A 24,809-nucleotide genomic window follows, 5' to 3' on the forward strand; every position below is an offset into this window, starting at 1 on the left:
TTTACCTCCTTTCTTATCACAAATGTTTGAGGTTTGCAAATGCTATAGAGTTGAAACTGTTCAGCAGCAACAGTGTCACTTTCAGCCTCCAGTGTTCTTATTTTATCTGACACTTAAACCACTGCCCAAAGTTCCCTAGACAGACCCTATTCACCCCATACAGAACAAATCAGACGATATAATCGAAAACTATGATCAGAAATCACGCGATATGAATCAGACAGTGGGGCGCAGCGTGACCCACTAGTTGGTCAGATGGTTTCATCTCGTAACTTCCGAGTAGGCAAAAAAAGCATGTAAGTGTTTTTACCCGGGATAACATGATGTCATTTCCTGTTTCTGGTGCGAGGCTGCGTCTAATTTCTTTGGTTGTGTCTCCTATCTCGAGTAGCAGAGTCGATATCCAGGCTTATAAACCGGGGGTCGTTACAATATTATATGTCAACATTTTAAAATGAATACGAGGGGGTACTTTGTGGGCACTATGGGCAGAGCTAGATGTGATTGGGCCTACAACGACCAGTACCACTGGACTAGGCAAGAACATCTAAAGTCAGAAGTTTACATACACTTAGGTTGGAGTCATTAAAACTCATTTTTTCAACCACTCCACAAATTTCTTGTTAACAAACTATAGTTTTGGCAAGTCAGTGAGGACATCTACTTTGTGTATGACACGTCATTTTTCCAACAATTGTTTACTGACAGATTATTTCACTCCAGCATCTTCACAAGGTCCTTTGCTGTTGTTCTGGGATTGATTTGCACTTTTTGCACCAAAGTACGTTCATCTCTAGGAGACAGAATACGTCTCCTTCCTGAGCGGTATGACGGCTGCGTGGTCCCATGGTGTTTATACTTGCCTATTATTGTTTGTACAGATGAATGTGGTACCTTCAGACATTTTGAAATTGCTCCCAAGGATGAACCAGATTTGTAGAGGTCTACAATGTTTTTCTGAGGTCTTGCCTGATTTCTTTTTTTTTTCTCATGCTTGCAAAGAGGCAGTGAGCTTGAAGGTAGGCCCTGAAATAGATCCACAGGTACACCTCCAATTGACTCAAATGATGCCAATTAGCCTATCAGAAGCTTCTAAAGCCATGACATTTTCTGGAATTTTCCAAGCTGCTTAAAGGCACAGTCAATTTAGTGTATGTAAACTTCTGACCCACTGGAATTGTGATTCAGTGAATTATAAGTGAAATAATCTGTCTGTAAACAATTGTTGGAAAAATGACTTGTGTCATACACAAAGTAAATGTCCTAACCGACTTGCCAAAACTATAGTTTGTTAACAAGACATTTGTGGTTGAAAAACTAGTTTTAATGACTCCAACCTAAGTGTATGTAAACTTCCAACTTCAACTGTATGTCCATACTATAACAATAAGCTTACTATATACTCAATTTACACCACAAATAGTAGTTAGTATGGTTAGTATGAGTATTTGAACACAGCTCAGGTCTGGATAACCGTTATTGTTGTTGAACAGATAAACTTCCTGTTATTCAGTGTTATCCACGTCGCTCTATGCTCCGTCTCCTTTGCTGAATGTGTCAGTTCACCGCGCCTCGATCACGAGTACGAACCAGAGAGAATGATAGAAGCCTCTAGTGGCGAAAAGGCGTTTTAGCATGGGCAGTGCCATTGAGTACTTCCGCCATTTTAATGTAGTGAACTTATAGTGGGACTTACAACTTCATTGGTTGATTCCTCTTGATGACCCTGTTAGAGCCATGTCCAACCGGATCATCAGGAGAGATCAACCAATCGTGAAAAAATGGAATATTTAAAAAAGATCACCTCAATAGTACTGCCCGTGTGCTCACAGACGCCATAACGGGAACTACTGTATACAGGGATGCTTTCTCTATCATTCTCTTTGGTACGAACACACACACACGATAGTGGCAGTTGGATGCTATGGGTGGGTTATAGGTTGTCTATAGACTGTGGCTTCAATAATGACACATAAACCTATCCTATTTGTTTAATAAAAAATATGAATTTATCTGAATTTACAGACCTGTAAATCATGACAAATTGGTGTTTGATCTGAAATATAAAAGGTATTCATTCAATTCAAAATTACAGACATTTTATATTTTCCCTCTGATCAAACCAAATCAATTTGCACAATTCCCTCAGTTCCTCAATTTTTTGTTATGCTTTTTGAATATTTATACAGAGTCAATAACAATACAAATAGAAGACTAAGAAATAAAAATGACATTTTAATATTTTAGTGACAATACCAAAGTAAAAACATCATAAAAAAATGTACATAGAAATGTTTAGTTATTTTTAAACTCAAGAGTGCAGACAAATAGCCTTCTATCTGCTGGACCTTTTCATTGAAACTGAAATCAATAAGAAACCATTAGTGAGCACAAGCCGTTATTTTGGGTTCTGGTTGAGTACAACCATTTAAACTAAGCTGACGTGTCTTAATTCAACGTGTTTCCTTCAACTTTTATTTTCATGATGTTTTTTTTTATGTACTCATCTTGTTTACTCATCTTGTTTACTCCTCTGGTTTACTCCTCTGGTTTACTCCTCTTGTTTACTCCTCTTGTTTACTCCTCTTGTTTACTCCTCTGGTTTACTCCTCTGGTTTACTCCTCTGGTTTACTCCTCTGGTTTACTCCTCTGGTTTACTCCTCTTGTTTACTCCGCTTGTTTACTCCTCTTGTTTACTCCTCTTGTTTACTCCTCTTGTTTACTCCTCTGGTTTACTCCTCTGGTTTACTCCTCTGGTTTACTCCTCTTGTTTACTCATCTTGTTTACTCCGCTTGTTTACTCCGCTTGTTTACTCCTCTTGTTTACTCCTCTTGTTTACTCCTCTTGCATTTGTTGTTTGATATGTTAAAAATACAGGCTCAGATTGTATACTGTATGATAATGCTTCACAATAAACATATTTAAAAACATAACAATTTAACCAAGTTCAGGAAGCATTTATAAGATGTATTCTTCAAGAATTAATGGTTATATTGATTCATTTAAAAGTCCACAAATGTATGTACTGTACCAATCCCAGATTTCACCTTTTGGGTCTACTTATGAGTTTCAAAAGAAAGCATTTTGCTTGAATTCTTCCTCAGATTAAAGCAGAGAGTTTTGATGTTGAACCGTTTTCACACAACCCCTCCAATGTTTATCATTCAACACTTGATTGTGTGAGATGGAGGTCTCGTAACTTGCTACAAACGTCTGTTGATATGTCTTTGTTAAGTTGTATTTGTTCTGCTTCCTCTCTCACAGCCCTCAACTTCATCTCATAATAAAGTATATGTTCAACGATCCACGGGACCTTGTTTTGCTCCATAGATTTCAAGTCTTTAAGTTTATTTTCTTTGTCTTGAAGTGACTCCTTCAGCGCCTCAATGTCTTGCCGTAGCGTCTTACTTTTCTCCTGGTATTCGAGAGGCAGTTGGTTCTCTTGGTCTTGTAGCTTCCGTAGTTCTTCTTCATAATGCTTCCTCAACTCTTCCTTCTTGTGACAAATCTTTCTCTCCACCTCCTCGTACATGTTGTTGGTGTAGTGGTCTTGGCCATTTACTGCCACCATGTGGTCAATTTTCTCCAGGAATTTCAGCACTTGTCCCCTGTTTTCCACCTTGGTGTTGTCAAAAACATGGTACCTTCTACCACACTGGTCCACAAGTGTCTTGAGATCTTCCTGAGCTTCATGGACATACCGCTCAATGCCGCCATCATCCAACTCATCTCCATGGGTGAAGAGGATCATGGTATACCTTTCAGCTTCTTCTCCAAACAGCGCCCTGATTTTCTTAACCGCGTTCTGTTCCTCTTCTGTGAAAGGGCCCACATCTAAGACCAATACGATTGCGTGGGGACCAGGTGACGTCATGTTGATACATTTACTGATCTCTGTCTTCAAGTCACTGTCAGGACGGTTGGTGTCAAAAATACCAGGTGTGTCCACTATCACTACCTGTCTCCCTGCCACCTCTCCTGTCTCCTTGCAACACTCTTGTGTCACAGATTTGCTAGATTTGGCATCTCTGAAAGCCTTCTTCCCCAGAATGGTGTTTCCTGAAGAGCTTTTCCCAGCGCCTGTCTTCCCCACCAGCACAATCCTGGTCACTGACACTACAGGAGAGAACAGAGAAGGGAGAAAACATGAAAAACGGTCACATCATGGTTTCCAATCACATAAGCAAGTCTTGCTGTTGTGTTTTTAAAACACTACTTAGTAATGGGTCTCCCATTACAAATGCAAATTAAGATAAATAATCATTCCTCTTCACTACTGGCGGCCATCTTGAAATGTGGATAATCAACGAACAACAAATATAACTATTTGATTAACCTTTTACTGCAGTGGGCTAAATCAGGGACACACTGAGTGTTTCTTGGTAGTCTTAAACAAATCTACTTTGAAACAAAAGTCTACACCTCACACACACAGTTAAGGGCTTAAAAAAAGGAGACACCTGTACCATGTCAGATATAAAGTAGAAATGTATTCAATGTTGAGTTTTCATCCCAATATTACACTTGATATACATCACAGAAGACTGAAATATGACAACACCCTTTGACATAGAAACACCATATTTTTGGCTGTTTTAAAAAATGTATATTATTAATTATGAAATAGATCAATAATATTCCACCCATGATGCCACTAGATGGCGATTTAGTCATTTGACTGCATTATACATTATTGGTAAATATTCACTTATTAGATATTTCTTAATAAAAGTTTTCAACTTACATATTCACTTATTAGATATTTCTTAATTAAAGTTTTCAACTTACTGTCTGGACCTTCACCTTTGGAGTTTCTTCTTCTACCCGGAGTCTGTTTGTCTGTGTCTTCATCCTTCCCCACTACAGAATGACACATTGAATACATCACATAAAATACATACTGCGATATTAACAGATCATTCAAACCTCGTGTCTGTTATACACTCATGTTCATGTCAGTTTAAAACCTTGAAAGTTTGAAATAAATAATACACATCACACTGGAAATTAGTTTTGCATACGCTACTTCCTATAAAGTTTCCCAGTTGAGGTGATACTGCCTGAGTTTTGGAATAAATAACTTTAATCTGCAATGATGTGGTTATTCATTCTCACCGGGCTGTCTAACTAATAGAACAACTATCCAAGACAGGGATGGAATATATTCATTCTCTCTGGACTGTCTAACTAATAGAACAACTGTGTCCAAGACAGGGATAGAATATATTAATTCTCTCTGGACTGTCTAACTAATAGAACAACTATCCAAGACAGGGATGGAATATATTAATTCTCTCTGGACTGTCTAACTAATAGAACAACTATCCAAGACAGGGATAGAATATATTAATTCTCTCTGGACTGTCTAACTAATAGAACAACTATCCAAGACAGGGATAGAATATATTAATTCTCTCTGGACTGTCTAACTAATAGAACAACTGTCCAAGACAGGGATAGAATATATTAATTCTCTCTGGACTGTCTAACTAATAGAACAACTATCCAAGACAGGGATAGAATATATTAATTCTCTCTGGACTGTCTAACTAATAGAACAACTATCCAAGACAGGGATAGAATATATTAATTCTCTCTGGACTGTCTAACTAATAGAACAACTATCCAAGACAGGGATGGAATATATTCATACTCCTAAAATAAAAATACCCTTTGTTGTACTACTTATGTTATAACACACGTTTTACTGCAACTTAAATGAAAGTGAAAGTAGAATGACTTGGAAGTACACGAAGTTATATAAGTAAACTGAGGTGCTCAAAAACATCTTTAAATGTTCACAACAATAGCTAGTAAGTATGTGTAGTGTTTGAATCAATAAATGAAGTCAACTTACCGGGGTTTGTTGTGCTTGGTGAAGCCATTTTGTCAGATTCTTCCGGTACCGTCTCCTACGTTAACGATGACCCCCCCTCTGCTGTTCAGTCAAAGCCACGCCCATTTGAATCGAGGAAGTAGAAACACACTTCAACAAGAATCACAGAGAAAATATGGAGGTGAACGGGATCGCATGAAACAGTCACCCCTTCAATAAATCCTAAACCAGACCATAGTGGACTATTATCAATGAGTTTGAAACAGACACCCTTCAATAAATCCTGAACCATACCATAGTTATGGACTATTATCAACGACTAAAAGTTTCAATAAACTAGAAGAGGTATTGTTTAGTTTCTGTACCGATCCATGCAAAGCTGCCAAACCTTGTTCAACATTTCAGCTCTGAACATAGCCTTCATATAATGAGTAGCAGTAAAGTTAATGATTGGCAATGAGAGCATGAGTTATGGCTCAAAGGAAACATAATGTATTAGATTGTTTGAAAGTCTACATAAATGGAAGATGTCATCGGTAGGCCAAATGCTATAGAGTGATTCAGTGTGAACACATAGTTAAATACAAAGGTAGAGAGATACGCATTTCATCTGTACACTCTTAGAATAAAAGGTGCCTTAATAAACTTTAAAGGGTTATTTTGCTGTCCCAATAGGATAATGCTTTTTGAACAACTCTTTTTGGTTGTAAGTAGAACCCTTTTGGTTCCAGGTAGAACACTTTTGGTTCCAGGTAGAACACTTTTGGTTCCAGGTAGAACCCTTTTGGTTCCAGGTAGAACACTTTTGGTTCCAGGTAGAACCCTTTTGGGTTCCATGTAAAACTATTTCCTCAGAGGGTTCCACCTGGATCAAAAAAAAGGATTCTCCTATGGTGACAACTGAAGAACCCTTTTTGTCTAAGACTGTATGTAGTATGATGACTCATTATGTACACATATTTTAATACAAAGGTAGAGATATAATCATTTCATCAGATCATTAAAATGTATCATTTCATGACACAAGTGCTGCAGGTTCAGTTTCATGAACAATGAGTTGTATACAGCTCTATTAACAAAAAGACAAATTAGAGTATTAGGATTAGGGTCAAGTGCCGTGAGCATAATCCATAGCAAGAGCTTCATGAATAGACTTCATCCACACCACCACCACCTTCAACATCATCCACACCACCACAAGTGATCCTGGTAGCATCCAAAATGGCACCCTACTCCCTACAACATAGTGCACTACTTTTAACCAGACACATGGGGCCCTGGTCAAAAGTAGTGCACTACATAGGGAATAGGGTTCCATTTGGGAGTCAGAACGAATATACGTGTGTCTCTTGGCAGCGTAGCAGGGCGTGTTTACAGGAATCCTTTTTCTCTAAGTATAAGTCACATGATTTCATGACAAAAGTATTCTGCAGTGAGAGTGTAATGCAAGTCAAGGTGTCCTTGGATGAATGTCAACTAGATTTATAACTAGTATTGTTAATTAAATGAGCTGTTGTGATTCAATCGGACCATACCAGTTCACGCCCCAAAAGAAGGAAATGTTCAAATGTAATCCATAATGAAGAATTGGGATTATGTGTACAGCTATTCTGCGGGAGAATTGCAAATTGTTGTTACACATTTGGTAAATGATGAGTTAAGACCCGAAATCAGGCTTTGTAGTATGTGTTTTATCTTGTGACAAAGTGTCCTGGTTCAACTGTCGTCCGCTTCAGAGAACATGGAGTGACATATTTGAAGTAACTGCAAAATCACAGTAAAAAATCAATGTAAACAGCAGTAGGTGAAGTTAATAAGTGCAGTCTGCAGTCTGGCTTTGTTCTGCCATGTTTTGACTGGTATTCTATCAGGGTCAGAGTTCAGGCCATCCCGATCATGACACACGACACCATGAGATAGCCAGCGATCTATATACATGGTATTCTATCAGGCTCCGAGTTCAGGCCATCCCGATCATGACACACGACACCATGAGATAGCCAGCGATCTATAAACATGGTATTCTATCAGGGTCAGAGTTCAGGCCATCCCGATCATGACACACGACACCATGAGATAGCCAGAGATCTATAAACATGGTATTCTATCAGGGTCAGAGTTCAGGCCATCCCGATCATGACACACGACACCATGAGATAGCCAGCGATCTATAAACATGGTATTCTATCAGGCTCCGAGTTCAGGCCATCCCGATCATGACACACGACACCATGAGATAGCCAGCGATCTATAAACATGGTATTCTATCAGGGTCAGAGTTCAGGCCATCCCGATCATGACACACGACACCGTGAGATAGCCAGCGATCTATAAACATGGTATTCTATCAGGGTCAGAGTTCAGGCCATCCCGATCATGACACACGACACCGTGAGATAACCAGCGATCTATAAACATGGTATTCTATCAGGGTCAGAGTTCAGGCCATCCCGATCATGACACACGACACCATGAGATAACCAGCGATCTATAAACATGGTATTCTATCAGGGTCAGAGTTCAGGCCATCCCGATCATGACACACGACACCATGAGATAACCAGCGATCTATATACATGGCACAATCCTGCTGAGAAATTATGAAACGCAAATACCCGGATAATGGTAAGAAAGATAGCAAACAAAATATTTAATAGCCAGCTAACATAAAGCAATTTACAGTGTTTATAATGATAGTTTAACTAAGTCAAATATTTCTTAAAAAGTTTAAACATTCTCGTGATTAAATAGTTCTTACCTTATAGCGAAAAAAATGCTTGAAGGTTACTTCAATACAACATTTAAAACAATACTACATAAAACCATTAAATACAGTTGGAATGTAGTTAGAATTCTCCAAACAACCAGAAAGTTGGATCAACCCGTTTGGATTTCTAGATAGTGTGGTGGCATATTTCTGCTTTACCAAATGAGGAGAGTTACAAACTACACACCAGTCAGAGTTATACTTAAACTACATCTTTTTATAATAATAAGCTTTGCAATAGCAATTTGACTTTCAACAATTCACTATTTCCAATGAACCGTTGAGAAGTGACTACAGAAAAATACAAAGGTCTTTTATAGCCAAGATACACCCCTCTTAATTTACATGACGAACCACAGATCTTAGGAACTGTTCACAAAGAAATACTTTTTCTGAAGAAAGGAGTATCCCTTAGCCAGATAACATTCGCTATAAATTATCGTTCAGTTTGGTCCCTCAGATAAGGTTCTAATCTCGTTCCTGGTACTTCATTGTACAAAAACACCAACTCATCCAATGGCATATCAATTATCAACTATAGATATTCCCATCTCAAGTAAACCCCCTCTTGACCCCACTCTTGGACAAGCTCACTGAGGGGAGTGAGCCTCTAGGTCATACACTATCCCAGGATAAGTGTAAGATCAGAGAGGACATACAATGGTTCCAGTCACTGACATACACCTCCCGCTAGTGGGAAAAGGAGGAAGTGACTGGCGCACAGACATTGTGGAGACAAGTCATTGGTTCCCCAATAATCACGACCATCCCTTCACATGGTTTAAGAATAGGTAAAGACACATTCACACATGAAGACAATGTTCCATCCTGTCCTCTTCCCTTTCTGATATTCTGCATAGCACCAGGGACATGTGAAAAACAGCCTGACCTCTCCCCTCTCTGGGCCCCAGGTGACTGAGCCCCAGGTGACTGAGCCCCAGGTGACTGAGCCCCAGCTGAGGGAGGAAGTGCAACTGCCAACACCAGAGTCCAAAGTGATACATTCTAATAACAAGTATATCACATGAGCATATTATGCAGATAAGACACCTTAATTATCTCTGTTACCCAACTAATTATGATTCATCCGCCACAAAACTGCACTTTGCTTTTGCATTACCCATATAGTTGTTTAAGTTCATACCAAGGTAGGGGGCAGTATCAATATTTTAAGGGGTCGTAGGTCAGATCGGTGGTCATGGTTGATATGATATACATGTACACCATATTTGGCTGGACAGCAAAACACTTCAAAACAATCTTTCCTCAGTTGTACTGTTTACTAGTTTTACTAGTTATAGTGGAATAGGGTGCCATTTGGAACTCTGTATACATGTAGAGTAGAAGAAAGAGCTCCACCTGCTGGTGAATGGTAGCATAGTCTGCACAGTGCTGTGCCTGGCGGAGGGGCGGGGCCTGGAACTCCATTAGAGCATCAGCTCTCTGATCCACACAAACACACTGGTGTCCACAACCTGGGTGGGGTCTCCACCTGGACACACGCGCACAGGAATATAAATATAAACACACACACACATACACACACACACACACACACACACACACACACACACACACACACACACACACACACACACACACACACACACACACACACACACACACACACACACACACACACACACACACGACTGGGACGGACATACAATGAGTGTACAAAACATTAAGAACACCTGCTCTTTCCATGACAGACTGACCAGGTGAATCCAGGTGAAAGCTATGATCTCTTATTCATGTCACCTGTGTGTATCAAGAACAGTCCACCACCCAAAGGACATCCAGCCAACTTGACACAACTGTGGGAAGCATTGGAGTCGACATGGGCCAGAGGAGGGATATCACGAGGTAGGACCACGCCTCATGGAGAGGGAGGGGCCTTGGTCATCAGACCGCCTGAGTGGCGGGTTTGGCAGGGGGTCTGACAGGCAGTGGTGTAAAGTACTTAAGTAAAAAACTTTAAAGTACTTTTTTTGGGGGGGGGGGGTATCTGTACTTTACTTTAATATTTATATTTGACAACTTGACAACTTATGACAACTTTTTCTTCACTACATTCCTAAAGAAAATTATGTACTTTTTACTCCTTACACCCAAAAGTACTCGTTACATTTAGAATGCTTGGCAGGACAGGAAAATGGCCCAATTCACGCACTTCTCAAGAGGACATCCCTGGTCATCCCTACTGCCTCTGATCTGGTGGACTCACTAAACACAAATGCCTCGTTTGTAAATTATGTCTGAGAGTTGGAGTGTGCCCCCGGGTATCCGTAAATTTAAAAAAGCATGAAAATTGTGCCTACTCGTTTGCTTAATATAAGTAATTTGAAATTATTCATACTTTTACATTTGATAGTTAAGTACATTTTTGTAGTTACATTTACTTTTGATACTTAAGTATATTTAAAACCAAATACTTTTAGACTTTTACTCAAGTAGTATTTTACTGGGTGACTTTCACTTTTACTTGAGTCATTTTCTTGTAAGGTATCTTTACTTTTACTACAGTATGATGATTGGGTACTTTTTCCACCCCTGCCGACAGGTTAAGAGTCTCACTTGTGGTGGCAGGTCATGTGATTATGGTGAGTAGGGACCAGGAGCAGTGGATCTTTTTCCACTTTGTGTCCTTGGTTAGGGGTGTGTGTGTGTGTGTGTGTGTGTGTGTGTGTGGTAGACTTGCTTGCCAGTCTCAGATCATTTTGTTTTGGCTGTTGAGATTACATCATACATTAAGATTAATTGTTTCCCAGACTAAATCACTAGTCATAACGGATTAATTATTTCCCAGACTAAATCACTAGTCATAACGGATTAATTGTTTCAGACCAAATCACTAGTTATAACGGATTAATTATTTCCCAGACCAAATCACTAGTTATAACGGATTAATTATTTCTCAGACTAAATCGCTAGTTATAACAGATTAATTGTTTCACAGACCAAATCACTAGTTATAACAGATTCATTATTTCAGACCAAATCACTAACATCACTAACATTCTGCCCCTGAACAGGCAGTTAACCCACTGTTCCTAGGCCATCATTGAAAATAAGAATTTGTTCTTAACTGACTTGCCTAGTTAAATAAAGGTACAAAAATAAATGAAATGTAGTAAAATAAACATTGTAAATATATCCCTGTTCTTGTCTAACTCCACACACGTATGTCCAGGTCAACAGTTCCTATTAAATTAGTTCTATATGTAATTCAATCCTCCATACTGGTTATAGTACATGTTTAGGGAAAAGGTCGAAGTTGAATGTATTCAACTGAAATAGGTCTTCTGGATTTAACTCACTAGGCTACCTGCCTATAATTTTGCACGCCCAATTTTTCAGTTTTTGATTTGTTAAAAAAAGTTTGAAATATCCAATAAATGTCGTTCCACTTCATGATTGTGTCCCACTTGTTGTTGATTCTTCACAAAAAAATACAGTTTTATATCTTAATGTTTGAAGCCTGAAATGTGGCAAAAGGTCGCAAAGTTCAAGGGGGCCGAATACTTTCGCAAGGCACTGTAGATGAGATCAGCTCCTGGAACATATGAGGCTAGATGAGATCAGCTCCTGGTACATATGAAGCTAGATGAGATCAGTTCCTGGTACATATGAGGCTAGGTGAGATCGGCTCCGGGAACATATGAGGCTAGATGAGATCAGTTCCTGGTACATACAGTGTGGGGAAAAAAGTATTTGATCCCCTGCTGATTTTGTACATTTGCCCACTGACAAAGAAATGATCAGTCTATAATTGTAATAGTAGGTTTATTTGAACAGTGAGAGACAGAATAACAACAACAAAAATCCAGAAAAACACATGTCAAAAATGTTATAAATTGATTTGTATTTTAATACATATAAGTAATAAAATAATATAAAAATAAATAAGTAATAAGAAGAAAAAAGTATTTGATCCCTCTGCAAAACATGACTTAGTACTTGGTGGCAAAACCCTTGTTGGCAATCAGAGGTCAGACGTTTCTTGTAGTTGGCCACCAGGTTTGCACACATCTCAGGAGGGATTTTGTCCCACTCCTCTTTGCAGATCTTCTCCAAGTCATTAAGGTTTCGAGGCTGACATTTGGCAACTCGAACCTTCAGCTCCCTCCACAGATTTTCTATGGGATTACGGTCTGGAGACTGGCTAGGCCACTCCAGGACCTTAATGTGCTTCTTCTTGAGCTTGTGTTTTGGGTCATTGTCATGCTGGAATATCCATCCACGACCCATTTTCAATGCCCTGGCTGAGGGAAGGAGGTTCTCACCCAAGAGTTGACGGTACATGGCCCTGTCCATTGTCCCTTTGATGCGGTGAAGTTGTCCTGTCCCCTTAGCAGAAAAACACCCCCAAAGCATAATGTTTCCACCTCCATGTTTGACGGTGGGGATGGTTTCTTGGGGTCATAGGCAGCATTCCTCCTCCTCCAAACACGGCCTCATCTGACCACAACACTTTCACCCAGTTGCCCTCTGAATCATTCAGATGTCCATTGGCAAACTTCAGACGGGCATGTATATGTGCTTTCTTGAGCAGTGGGACCTTGCGGGCGCTGCAGGATTTCAGTCCTTCACGGCGTAGTGTTACCAATTGTTTTCTTGGTGACAATGGTCCCAGCTGCCTTGAGATCATTGACAAGATCCTCCCGTGTAGTTCTGGGCTGATTCCTCACCGTTCTCATGATCATTGCAACTCCACGAGGTGAGACAAGGGTTTTGCCACCAAGTACTAAGTCATGTTTTGCAGAGGGGTCAAATACTTATTTCACTCATTAAAATACAAATCAATTTATAACATTTTTGACATGTGTTTTTCTCGATTTTTTTTGTTGATATTCTATCTCTCACTGTTCAAATAAACCTACCATTAAAATGACAGACTGATCATTTCTTTGTCAGTGGGCAAACGTACAAAATCAGCAGGGGATCAAATACTTTTTTCCCCACACTGTATGAGGCTAGCTGAGATATAGACCAAACACACGTGTAAGACCAGCACATTTCAGTGTGTTCCTCAGTTAAATCAGTGCTAGTAAGAAAAGACAAGTGGTGGAGAACAAACAAAAATAAAACAGTACATTTCTTTGTGTTTTACACTGTTTAAGCCTTTCCCTAACCTCCCTGAAACTATACCTAACCTTGACCATCGCCGTACCCTAGCTTCTAAACCTTAACCCTTCATTTAGACCACTGACTTAACCATACGTTTTACAATTCCTTTTTAAGTATACTCTCATTCCAGGGTTGAAGAGTTCCGTGAGCAACTGAGGCAGAGGGAGGAGAAGATGAAGAAGAGGTAGGAGAAAGGAGGTCTAGAGGGGCATGGAGAACCTGAGATGAAGAAGAGGTAGGAGAAAGGAGGTCTAGAGGCCACGGAGAACCTGAGATGAAGAAGGGGTAGGAGAAAGGAGGTCTAGAGGGCATGGAGAACCTGAGATGAAGAAGAGGTAGGAGAAAGGAGGTCTAGAGGGCACGGAGAACCTGAGATGAAGAAGAGGTAGGAGAGAGGAGGTCTAGAGGGCACGGAGAACCTGAGATGAAGAAGAGGTAGGAGAAAGGAGATCTAGGGGGCACGGAGAACCTGAGATTAAGAAGAGGTAGGAGAAAGGAGGTCTAGAGGGCACGGAGAACCTGAGATGAAGAAGAGGTAGGAGAAAGGAGATCTAGAGGGCACGGAGAACCTGAGATGAAGAAGAGGTAGGAGAAAGGAGATCTAGAGGGCACGGAGAACCTGAGATGAAGAAGAGGTAGGAGAAAGGAGATCTAGAGGGCACGGAGAACCTGAGATGAAGAAGACTTCCAGGGTTGGGGTCAATTACACTGCAATTTATAAAGTAAACCAAACTTCAATTCAAATTCAACATTTTCCCAATTTAAAAAACATTTGAGTATTTTGAATTCCTGAATTTGTGTGCTTCCTGAATTGACCCCAGTTGATGCTTTCATTTGGACTCATATCAAATCAATTCACCAGGGGAACTGTGCTGCAGTTCGCTGTGGACATCAGACTCCATTAACGAGAAGTGTGGATGGGAAACCACCCAGAGGGGACGACCTGCCCTCTCTTCCAACCGGGAGTTTCCCTCACCTGAAGCTGCAGAAGAGTGGGGTTGCTGTTCAGGAAACCTGGGTGGTCTTGAGGCCCACACCCGCCAGGCACACAGCATAATCACCCATAATCACCCTCCCCTACACTCTGTGAACCTCCTCTCTTTTGGGAATGTGTTCGATGGTGTCCGTCTGTTTTTCATGGCGGTGGATGAGACAAAACATATGACAATAAAAACACTTAAATTGTACTTGTAAACTAGGAGGCCAGTTCCCATAGCAACTGATCCCACATGTTAAGCCTGCACGCTACATACTGCTTTACTTTGTAAACTGTCTCCAGAGGATTGAGGAAGTAGCAGTGTGTAGGTGGAGTGACGAACACAACACAATGTGAGTGTATACATGACATAAAGAAACCACAGAAAGTCTGGTTGTATGGACAACTTTATCGATACGACAGAGACAAACAGGAGCTGACTGGGTGGATGTGACGCGATCTGCATCTCCAATGGCACAGGTTTCCTTATCTAGTGCACAACATTTGACCAGGGACCTTTTGAGTTGACTGAGACCACGTTCTCGTTTACAGCAACAACCTGGGGAATAGTTACAGGGATGAATGAGCCAATTGGAAACTGGGGGGGATGATTAGGTGGCAATGATGGTATGAGGGCCAGATTGGGAATTTAACCAGAACACCGGGGGTTAACACCCTTACTCTTACGATAAATGCCATGGGATCTTTAGTGACCACAGTCAGGACACCTGTTTAAACGTCCCATCACAGGGCAATGTCCCCAATCACTGCCCTGAGGTATTGGCATATATATTTTTTAGACCAGAGGAAAGAGTGCCTCCTACTGGCCCTGCAACACAACTTCCAGCAGCATTTGGTCTCTCATCCAGAAGCAAGCCAGCAGTGGGATGCAGGGTGGTTTGCTCACTGCCCTATAGCCTCTGGTCAGAAGTAGTGGACTATACGGGGTGCCATTTGGGACAAGCCAGCAGTGGGATGCAGGGTGGTTTGCTCACTGCCCTATAGCCTCTGGTCAGAAGTAGTGGACTATACAGGATGCCATTTGGGACCTAGACCAAGTCTCTAACGCAGCGTTATCCAGACTAAAACCACATCTGATCACAGCAGGAGGTGCCAGCCAGGTGTCAAATGGAACGAACACTAAAACTTTATTGATTTATAATAAACATTCAACATTCCGACAGTTTTCTGAAATTTTCTCCCAGAGGGTTTAAAAAAACTAAAACGACAACTCAACAAGGCGTGAATATACAATGCTGTAAACAAACCAATTGACTTTTTTTGTTGTTAAAAAACTACAAAGGAAAAATGACATGATTGACTTCACAAAAGAGTAAAATAGTGAATGTATGGGAAATCTAACGTCGGGATTTTCAGGTGAAGTCGGGATTTTCAGGTGAAGTCGGGATTTTCAGGCAAAGTCGGGATGTTCAGGCAAAGTCGGGATGTTCAGGCAAAGTCGGGATGTTCAGGCAAAGTCGGGATGTTCAGGCAAAGTCAGGATGTTCAGGCAAAGTCAGGATGTTCAGGCAAAGTCAGGATGTTCAGGCAAAGTCAGGATGTTCAGGCAAAGTCAGGATGTTCAGGCAAAGTCAGGATGTTCAGGCAAAGTCAGGATGTTCAGGCAAAGTCAGGATGTTCAGGCAAAGTCAGGATGTTCAGGCAAAGTCAGGATGTTCAGGTGAAGTCAGGGGTCAGGTGAAGTCAGGGGTCAGGTGAAGTCAGGGTTCAGGTGAAGTCAGGGTTCAGGTGAAGTCAGGGGTCAGGTGAAGTCAGGGGTCAGGTGAAGTCAGGGTTCAGGTAAAGTCAGGGTTCAGGTAAAGTCAGGGTTCAGGTAAAGTCAGGGTTCAGTTGATGTCAGGGTTCAGGCGAAGAGGACACAGAGGGGAACATGACAAAAAGACAGTATTGCTGAAAGGCCTTGTTTAAAAACTGATTTCATTTTGAGGGTAAAACAAGTAGCGCACTTTCAGATCCGGGGCCAAAATAACACCCTATTCCCTATACTGTGCACTATTGTTGACCAGAGACCAAAGTAGAGCACTATATATAGGGAATACAGTACCATTTGGAACAGACAGGAACTAAAAGCTATACAACAGCACCCAGTCAGTCAATCAACAAAACAACCATAACACAGACATGAAAGATACTATTTACAACTCATGGGATCTTCATCATTTGAGATCTCTCTCTCTCTCTCGAACAGATGTGGTGAACAATATCACAATGCATCACAAAAACAACTTACGGTTATTGATACTGATGTTATAAGAGTGTGTGTGTGTGTGTGTGTGTGTGTGTGTGTGCGCGCGCGTGTGTGTAAAGGTAGGAGCGTCAGCGTATGAAAAGTTCAGAAAAGTCTAATCTCCATCCCTCCCATCTTCCACTCTCTCCATCTATCCTTCGCTCCCTCGCTCCTTTAGAGAAGGCAAGACAAGTGTCCAAGGATCCACTCCACCTCTCTCTCTCGCCTTCCCTTGTTTCTTGTCCTCTGTTCATCTTTTTCTTCCTCCGGTCTTCCGTCGACCCTGTGGAAACAATCAACAGTCAGTCTGATGTTTAACCAATCAACAGTCAGTCTGATGTTTAACCAATCAACAGTCAGTCTGATGTTTAACCAATCAACAGTCAGTCTGATGTTTAACCAATCAACAGTCAGTCTGATGTTTAACCAATCAACAGTCAGTCTGATGTTTAACCAATCAACAGTCAGTCTGATGTTTAACCAATCAACAGTCAGTCTGATGTTTAACCAATCAACAGTCAGTCTGATGTTTAACCAATCAACAGTCAGTCTGATGTTTAACCAATCAACAGTCAGTCTGATGTTTAACCAATCAACAGTCAGTCTGATGTTTAACCAATCAACAGTCAGTCTGATGTTTAACCAATCAACAGTCAGTCTGATGTTTTACCAACTAATACTCAACATACACTATATATACACACACAGAAGTATGTGGACACCCCTTCAAATTAGTGGATTCGGCTATTTCAGCCCGTTGCTGACAGGTGTATACAATCGAGCACACAGCCATGCAATCTCCATACACAAACACTGGCAGTAGAATGACCTTACTGAAGAGCTCAGTGACTTTCAACGTGGCACCGTCATAGGATGCCACCTTTCCAACAAGTCAGTTCATCAAATATCTGCCCTGCTAGAACTGCCCCGGTCAACTGTAAGTGCTGTTACTGTGAAGTGGAAATGTCTAGGAGCAACAACGGCTCAGCTGCGAAGTGGTAGGTCACACAAGCTCACAGAACGGGACCGCAGAGTGCTGAATCGTGTAAAAAACCATCTGTCCTCGGTTGCAACGCTCATTACCGAGTTCAAAACTAGCTCTGGAAGCAACGTCAGCACAATAACTGTTCGTCGGGAGCTTCATGAAATGGGTTTCCATGGGCGAGCAGCCGAACACCAGCTTAAGATGCCAAGTTAAAGGAGACAGATTTATTATTTTTTTTAAACTGTTGATGAAATATGAAAAATAAATGGATGGAGGAGATGAATCATAGTCCCAAATTGAGAATATTTTGTTTAAGGGTGAATTAATGTGTGAGAGATATATTATGTACAACCTACCTAAAAGCAAGAGATCGCTATTGTCCCTGAGTATCAAAACAGGTGGGTATTTGTGGTGAAATGGAAGAGGAAGGACTAACTATTGTGACCTCGAAGAAATAGAGAACAAAATATTTTATCCTCTGTTGCCCTTTTGACCACGACATACACTTGTCCTTATTCCAGAAAGACCCCCAGATATACCCTGGTATTATGGAGACAGACCACCAGATATACCCTGGTATTATGGAGACAGACCAGCAGATATACCCTGGTATTATGTAGTCATGAGGAGACAGACCACCAGATATACCCTGGTATTATGTAGTCATGAGGAGCCAGACCACCAGATATACCCTGGTATTATGTAGTCATGAGGAGACAGACCACCAGATATACCCTGGTATTATGTAGTCATAAGGAGAGAGACCACCAGATATACCCTGGTATTATGTAGTCATGAGGAGACAGACCACCAGATATACCCTGGTATTATGGAGACATGAGGAGACAGACCACCAGATATACCCTGGTATTATGGAGACAGACCAGCAGATATACCCTGTTATTATGGAGACAGACCACCAGATATACCCTGGTATTATGGAGACAGACCAGCAGATATACCCTGGTATTATGTAGTCATAAGGAGAGAGACCACCAGATATACCCTGGTATTATGTAGTCATGAGGAGACAGACCACCAGATATACCCTGGTATTATGGAGACATGAGGAGACAGACCACCAGATATACCCTGGTATTATGTAGTCATGAGGAGACAGACCACCAGATATACCCTGGTATTATGTAGTCATGAGGAGATAGACCACCAGATATACCCTGGTATTATGGAGACATGAGGAGACAGACCACCAGATATACCCTGGTATTATGGAGACATGAGGAGACAGACCACCAGATATACCCTGGTATTATGTAGTCATGAGGAGACAGACCACCAGATATACCCTGGTATTATGGAGACATGAGGAGACAGACCACCAGATATACCCTGGTATTATGTAGTCATGAGGAGACAGACCACCAGATATACCCTGGTATTATGTAGTCATGAGGAGATGGACCACCAGATATACCCTGGTATTATGGAGACATGAGGAGACAGACCACCAGATATACCCTGGTATTATGGAGACAGACCACCAGATATACCCTGGTATTATGGAGACAGACCACCAGATATACCCTGGTATTATGGAGACAGACCAGCAGATATACCCTGGTATTATGTAGTCATGAGGAGACAGACCACCAGATATACCCTGGTATTATGTAGTCATGAGGAGACAGACCACCAGATATACCCTGGTATTATGGAGACAGACCACCAGATATACCCTGGTATTATGGAGACAGACCAGCAGATATACCCTGGTATTATGTAGTCATGAGGAGACAGACCACCAGATATACCCTGGTATTATGGAGACATGAGGAGACAGACCACCAGATATACCCTGGTATTATGGAGACAGACCACCAGATATACCCTGGTATTATGGAGACAGACCACCAGATATACCCTGGTATTATGTAGCTGAGTGATGAGGAGAAAACAAATGTTTTTTTGCTCGTTGTGTATTTGCGTTTGCGGAATATTTAGACAAGAGCCTTGAATAAAAAGGGCTACCTTCCGTATAATTTTTCTGCATTTACTATCTGTATTTACCGTCTCTATTTACTATCTGTACACGGTTCATTTGAAAAGTATTCAGACCCCTTCCGCCTTCTCCACATTTAGTTTTGTTTCATTCTAAAATGGATTAAATAAAACCCCATAATGACGAAGCAAAAAAAAACAAGCTTTTAGAAATGTTTGCAAATGCATAAATTATTGTTTGTATAACCTTATTCACTATTATGTACAGATTTTATTTAAATTGAATTAAAACTATTTATGCGGATTGAAGAAAACACCGGAAAAATAATTATCACACTGAATTATTGTAATGTTTGTTTGTTTGTTTGTAAGGGTGGCCAACTGGCAATTTGTCACGAGAAAAAAAAATGCCATTCATAAAAAATAAAATATATTTCATGCCAAGCATCGGCTGGAGGGGTGTAAAGCTCACCGCCATTGGACTCTGGAGCAGAGGAAACGTGTTCTCTGGAATGATGAATCGCACTTCACCATCTGACGGACTAATCTGGTTTTGGCGAATGCCAGGAGAACGCTACCTGCCCCAATTCATAGTGCCAGCTGTAAAGTTTGGTGGAGGAGGAATAATGGTCTGGGGCTGTTTATCATGGTTCAGGCCCCATAGTTCCAGTGAAGGGAAATCTTAACACTACAGCATGACATTCTAGACAATTCTGTTCTTCCAACTTTGTGGCAACAGTTTGGGGAAGGACATTCCCAGTTTCAGCATGACAATGCCCCTGTGCACAAAGCGAGGTCTATACATAAGTGGATTGTCAAGTTCGGTGTGTAAGAACTTGACTGGCCTGCACAGAGCCCTGACCTCAACCCAACCAACACCTTTGGGATGAATTGGAACACCGACTGTGAGCCAGGCCTAATCACCCGACATCAGGTCCCGACTTCACTAATGCTTATGGCTGAATGGAAGCAACGCCCCGCAGCAATGTTCCAACATCTAGTGAAACGCCTTCCCAGAAGAGTGGAGGCTGTTATAGCAGCAATGTTCCATCATCTAGTGGAAAGCCTTCCCAGAAGAGTGGAGGCTGTTATAGCAGCAATGTTCCTACATCTAGTGGAAAGCCTTCCCAGAAGAGTGGAGGCTGTTATAACAGCAATGTTCCAACATCTAGTGGAAAGCCTTCCCAGAAGAGTGGAGGCTGTTATAACAGCAATGTTACAACATCTAGTGGAAAGCCTTCCCAGAAGAGTGGAGGCTGTTATAACAGCAATGTTACAACATCTAGTGGAAAGCCTTCCCAGAAGAGTGGAGGCTGTTATAACAGCAATGTTACAACATCTAGTGGAAAGCCTTCCCAGAAGAGTGGAGGCTGTTATAGCAGCAATGTTCCAACATCTAGTGGAAAGTCTTCCCAGAAGAGTGGAGGCTGTTATAGCAGCAATGTTCCTACATCTAGTGGAAAGCCTTCCCAGAAGAGTGGAGGCTGTTATAGCAGCAATGTTCCAACATCTAGTGGAAAGCCTTCCCAGAAGAGTGGAGGCTGTTATAACAGCAACGTTCCTACATCTAGTGGAAAGTCTTCCCAGAAGAGTGGAGGCTGTTATAACAGCAATGTTCCAACATCTAGTGAAACGCCTTCCCAGAAGAGTGGAGGCTGTTATAGCAGCAATGTTCCATCATCTAGTGGAAAGCCTTCCCAGAAGAGTGGAGGCTGTTATAGCAGCAATGTTCCAACATCTAGTGGAAAGTCTTCCCAGAAGAGTGGAGGCTGTTATAGCAGCAATGTTCCTACATCTAGTGGAAAGCCTTCCCAGAAGAGTGGAGGCTGTTATAGCAGCAATGTTCCTACATCTAGTGGAAAGCCTTCCCAGAAGAGTGGAGACTGTTATAGCAATGTTCCAACATCTAGAGGAAAGCCTTCCCAGAAGAGTGGAGGCTGTTATAACAGTAATGTACCTACATCTAGTGGAAAGCCTTCCCAGAAGAGTGGAGGCTGTTATAACAGCAATGTTACAACATCTAGTGGAAAGCCTTCCCAGAAGAGTGGAGGCTGTTATAGCAGCAATGTTACAGCATCTAGTGGAAAGCCTTCCCAGAAGAGTGGAGGCTGTTATAGCAGCAATGTTCCAACATCTAGTGGAAAGCCTTCCCAGAAGAGTGGAGGCTGTTATAGCAGCAATGTTCCAACATCTAGTGGAAAGCCTTCCCAGAAGAGTGGAGGCTGTTATAGCAGCAAAGGGGGGGACCAACTCCATATTAATGTCCACGACCCTTTGGGGAGAATTAAACTTGGTTAAGCTTCTCTAGGGTCCGTGAGTTTTTACGGACAAACAGCCTGAGGGGATATCTTCAACGTAGAACAAATAGCCAGACAACAAGGGTCAATAGCATTTAAATCCCAGTTAAATCTAGAAAGTAAACCAAATTCAAATTCCACCTCCTGCTAATTGAGAAGGAAAAGAAGAGAATGGGAATTTCAGTGTACTTCCTGAACTGGCATTGACCCCCACCCTGACAGACAGAGCTGGTCAGAACATACATCTGGTAAGATACCAAAAGCGTTGAGTTTCTGCATATCCTATTGAGGGATAAAAGGTTTAGGGGTGAAAGGTTAGGGTTCAGAGTTGAAGTTTCCTTTACTTTAGGAGTGGTCTGTTCTTCCTCCTTCTCCACTTCCTCCTGCTCCTCCTCTTCTTCCTCAGCCGGTGTCTCCATCTCCTCCTCAGACTCCTCTTTGGCTGCTGGCGGTGCTGCTGCCTTACCACGGCCACGCCTATAGGACAGGGGAGGAGGCTGGTTTAGAAAACACACAAGGACATACACACAAAGGCTGCACACACTCACACAAACAAATGCAAAAAAACATTAGTTTCACCAACATTTATCGGTCCCTGATTCAAATGTTTAAGATACAAGGACCCCAAACCAAAACAGAAAGTAAAAGATGCAAGGGAAGCATAGAAATAGCGCACATAGAACAGATCTACCGCTTCTGATACTTGTTTATAATGAGAATGACAGATCTATAACTCACATTTCTATGTGAATTTGGTCAGGTCACCCCAAAAAAAGGTACATATTGGCGCTTTAAACAATCAGTGTATACGGTCATTTTTTTTTTTTTAGATATAGAGAGTAAAAGTTGATCATTTCATAGCGAGGACAGAAATTACTTTTTTGAGGAGCACAGCAGAGAAGATCACTTGAAAAACTTTGAAGCGGTCAAAAACCATTTGATTTTGTCATGGGGGTGAGATCCAAAGTCCTGCTATAGATATATATATATATATTGGCTATGTCATTGTTAATTTATAAATATTAATACATTACTAGCTCAAACACTTAATCTCTGTTAATTAGTGGACGATAGAGATTTCAGATCCAAAGTGTGGGGGGGGGGGGGCGACAAAGGATACATTGTCCCTCCCTATTCTGACAGTGGACTGGTAGATGCCTAGTTTCCCTTATGGATCAGATCAGGTACATTGTCCCTGCCTATTCTGACAGTGGACTGGTAGATGCCTAGTTTCCCTTATGGATCAGATCAGGTACATTGTCCCTGCCTATTCTGATAGTGGACTGGTAGATGTCTAGTTTCCCTTATGGATCAGATCAGGTACATTGTCCCTGCCTATTCTGATAGTGGACTGGTAGATGTCTAGTTTCCCTTATGGATCAGATCAGATTAGAGTTGCACATTTTGGGGAATATTCAGAGGTGGAAACGTTCCGTGGGAATTAATGGGAATATATGGGAATTAATGGGAATATATGCAAATTAATATTAATATAATTTAAATGTAGATGTTTTTTTGCATTAGATATATTTACCATATCATATGGAGACAGAAACATAAAACCTTTTACCTCATAAGAAGACAATTGAAAATCATTAAATTCTTCCAATAGAAATAAAAAATATATAATTTAGTTACGAATTAAACTTTAATTAAATGACTTGACATGGGATGATTTCACTGAACAACAAAAGAAAGAGAATATTGAATGATCCCCAATGATCCATCGCATCTCCCAAAAATGTTTTCAACATACATCTGTAAAATGATTGTCTAGAAACTAAAGCTTTGGTTGTCTTCCTCTCAGGCTTCCATGTCTTCTCCCTGGACCTCCTCAATGTCCTCCACCACTTGAACATCAGACTCTGAGGCCTCACCTTCACTGTCACTTTCCAACCTTGTTGAGGATGGTTCGTTGTCAGGCTCAAAAAGCCTTAAATTTGCCCAGATGGCCACCAATTTGTCAACCCTTGTATTGGTCAGCCTGTTGCGTGCATTGGTGTGTGTGTTCCCAAACACGGACCAGTTGCGCTCTGAGGCGGCTGATGTTGGTGGGATTTGGAGGATGATGGAGGCAACAGGGGAAAGAGCCTGAGATCCACAAAGTCCCTTCCACCAGGTGGCTGATGAGATATGTTGGCACGACTGCCATACTGCATGCTCTTGCCAGCGTACTTGGGGTCCAACATGTACGTAGTGGTGTGTATGGGCTTCAGGCAGAAGTCCTCATGCTTTTTGATGTATTTCAGAACTGCAGTTTCCTCTGCTTGGAGCAACAGTGAAGTGGGCAGGGCAGTACGGATTTCTTCTCTGACATCTGCAAGCAGAGTCTGAACATCTGACAGGATGGCATTGTCTCCTTCAATCTGTGCAATGGCTACTGCTATAGGTTTCAGGAGTTTCCGGCTGATTAACACTCAAAAAATACATCATCCAGGAGGATCCTCTTGATGGGGCCTGTCTATATCGGCAGACTGTGATATGGCCATTTCTTGGAAAGACTCCTTCCCCTCCAGGAGACTGTCAAACATGATGACAACACCACCCCAACTGGTGTTGCTGGGCAGCTTCAATGTGGTGCTCTTATTCTTCTACCTTCGCTTGGTGAG

General features: G+C 41.4%; 2 protein-coding genes across 8 annotated transcripts in view; both read right to left on the reverse strand.

The window, feature by feature from the left end:
* Positions 1-1,977: 1,977 nt before the first annotated feature.
* Positions 1,978-6,048, reverse strand: LOC110521971 (GTPase IMAP family member 9). The gene is made up of 3 exons (XM_036968115.2): positions 5,860-6,048; positions 4,791-4,862; positions 1,978-4,118 (listed from the first exon to the last, which is right to left on the reverse strand). The coding sequence occupies exons 1-3, from the start codon at positions 5,885-5,887 to the stop codon at positions 3,163-3,165; spliced, it is 1,056 nt and encodes a 351-aa protein (XP_036824010.2). The 5' UTR covers positions 5,888-6,048; the 3' UTR covers positions 1,978-3,162.
* A 9,052-nt stretch (positions 6,049-15,100) lies between these two features.
* The window catches only part of pds5b (PDS5 cohesin associated factor B), a 130,450-nt gene continuing 120,741 nt past the window's right edge, over positions 15,101-24,809 (reverse strand). For all 7 annotated transcript variants that reach the window (XM_090226472.1, XM_036968175.2, XM_090226474.1 and 4 more), the window contains 2 exons: positions 22,545-22,677; positions 15,101-17,242 (listed from right to left, as the gene is read on the reverse strand). In XM_090226472.1, the coding sequence (XP_090082598.1) occupies positions 17,210-17,242; positions 22,545-22,677 (166 nt within the window). In that variant the 3' untranslated portion in view covers positions 15,101-17,209. The remainder of the gene's footprint in view (positions 17,243-22,544; positions 22,678-24,809) is intronic.

The sequence above is a fragment of the Oncorhynchus mykiss genome, chromosome 29, assembly GCF_057628025.1.
Source record: "Oncorhynchus mykiss isolate SJ-2025 chromosome 29, ASM5762802v1, whole genome shotgun sequence".
Taxonomy (NCBI): domain Eukaryota; kingdom Metazoa; phylum Chordata; class Actinopteri; order Salmoniformes; family Salmonidae; genus Oncorhynchus; species Oncorhynchus mykiss.

Coding starts and splice junctions, on each gene's coding strand:
- LOC110521971 (XM_036968115.2), bottom strand. CDS start 5,887: ATGGCTTCACCAAGCACAACAAACCCCG. Junction 4,863..5,859: donor ACCAAGCACAACAAACCCCG/GTAAGTTGACTT, acceptor GTCATTCTGTAG/TGGGGAAGGATGAAGACACA. Junction 4,119..4,790: donor CAAAGGTGAAGGTCCAGACA/GTAAGTTGAAAA, acceptor TCTCTCCTGTAG/TGTCAGTGACCAGGATTGTG.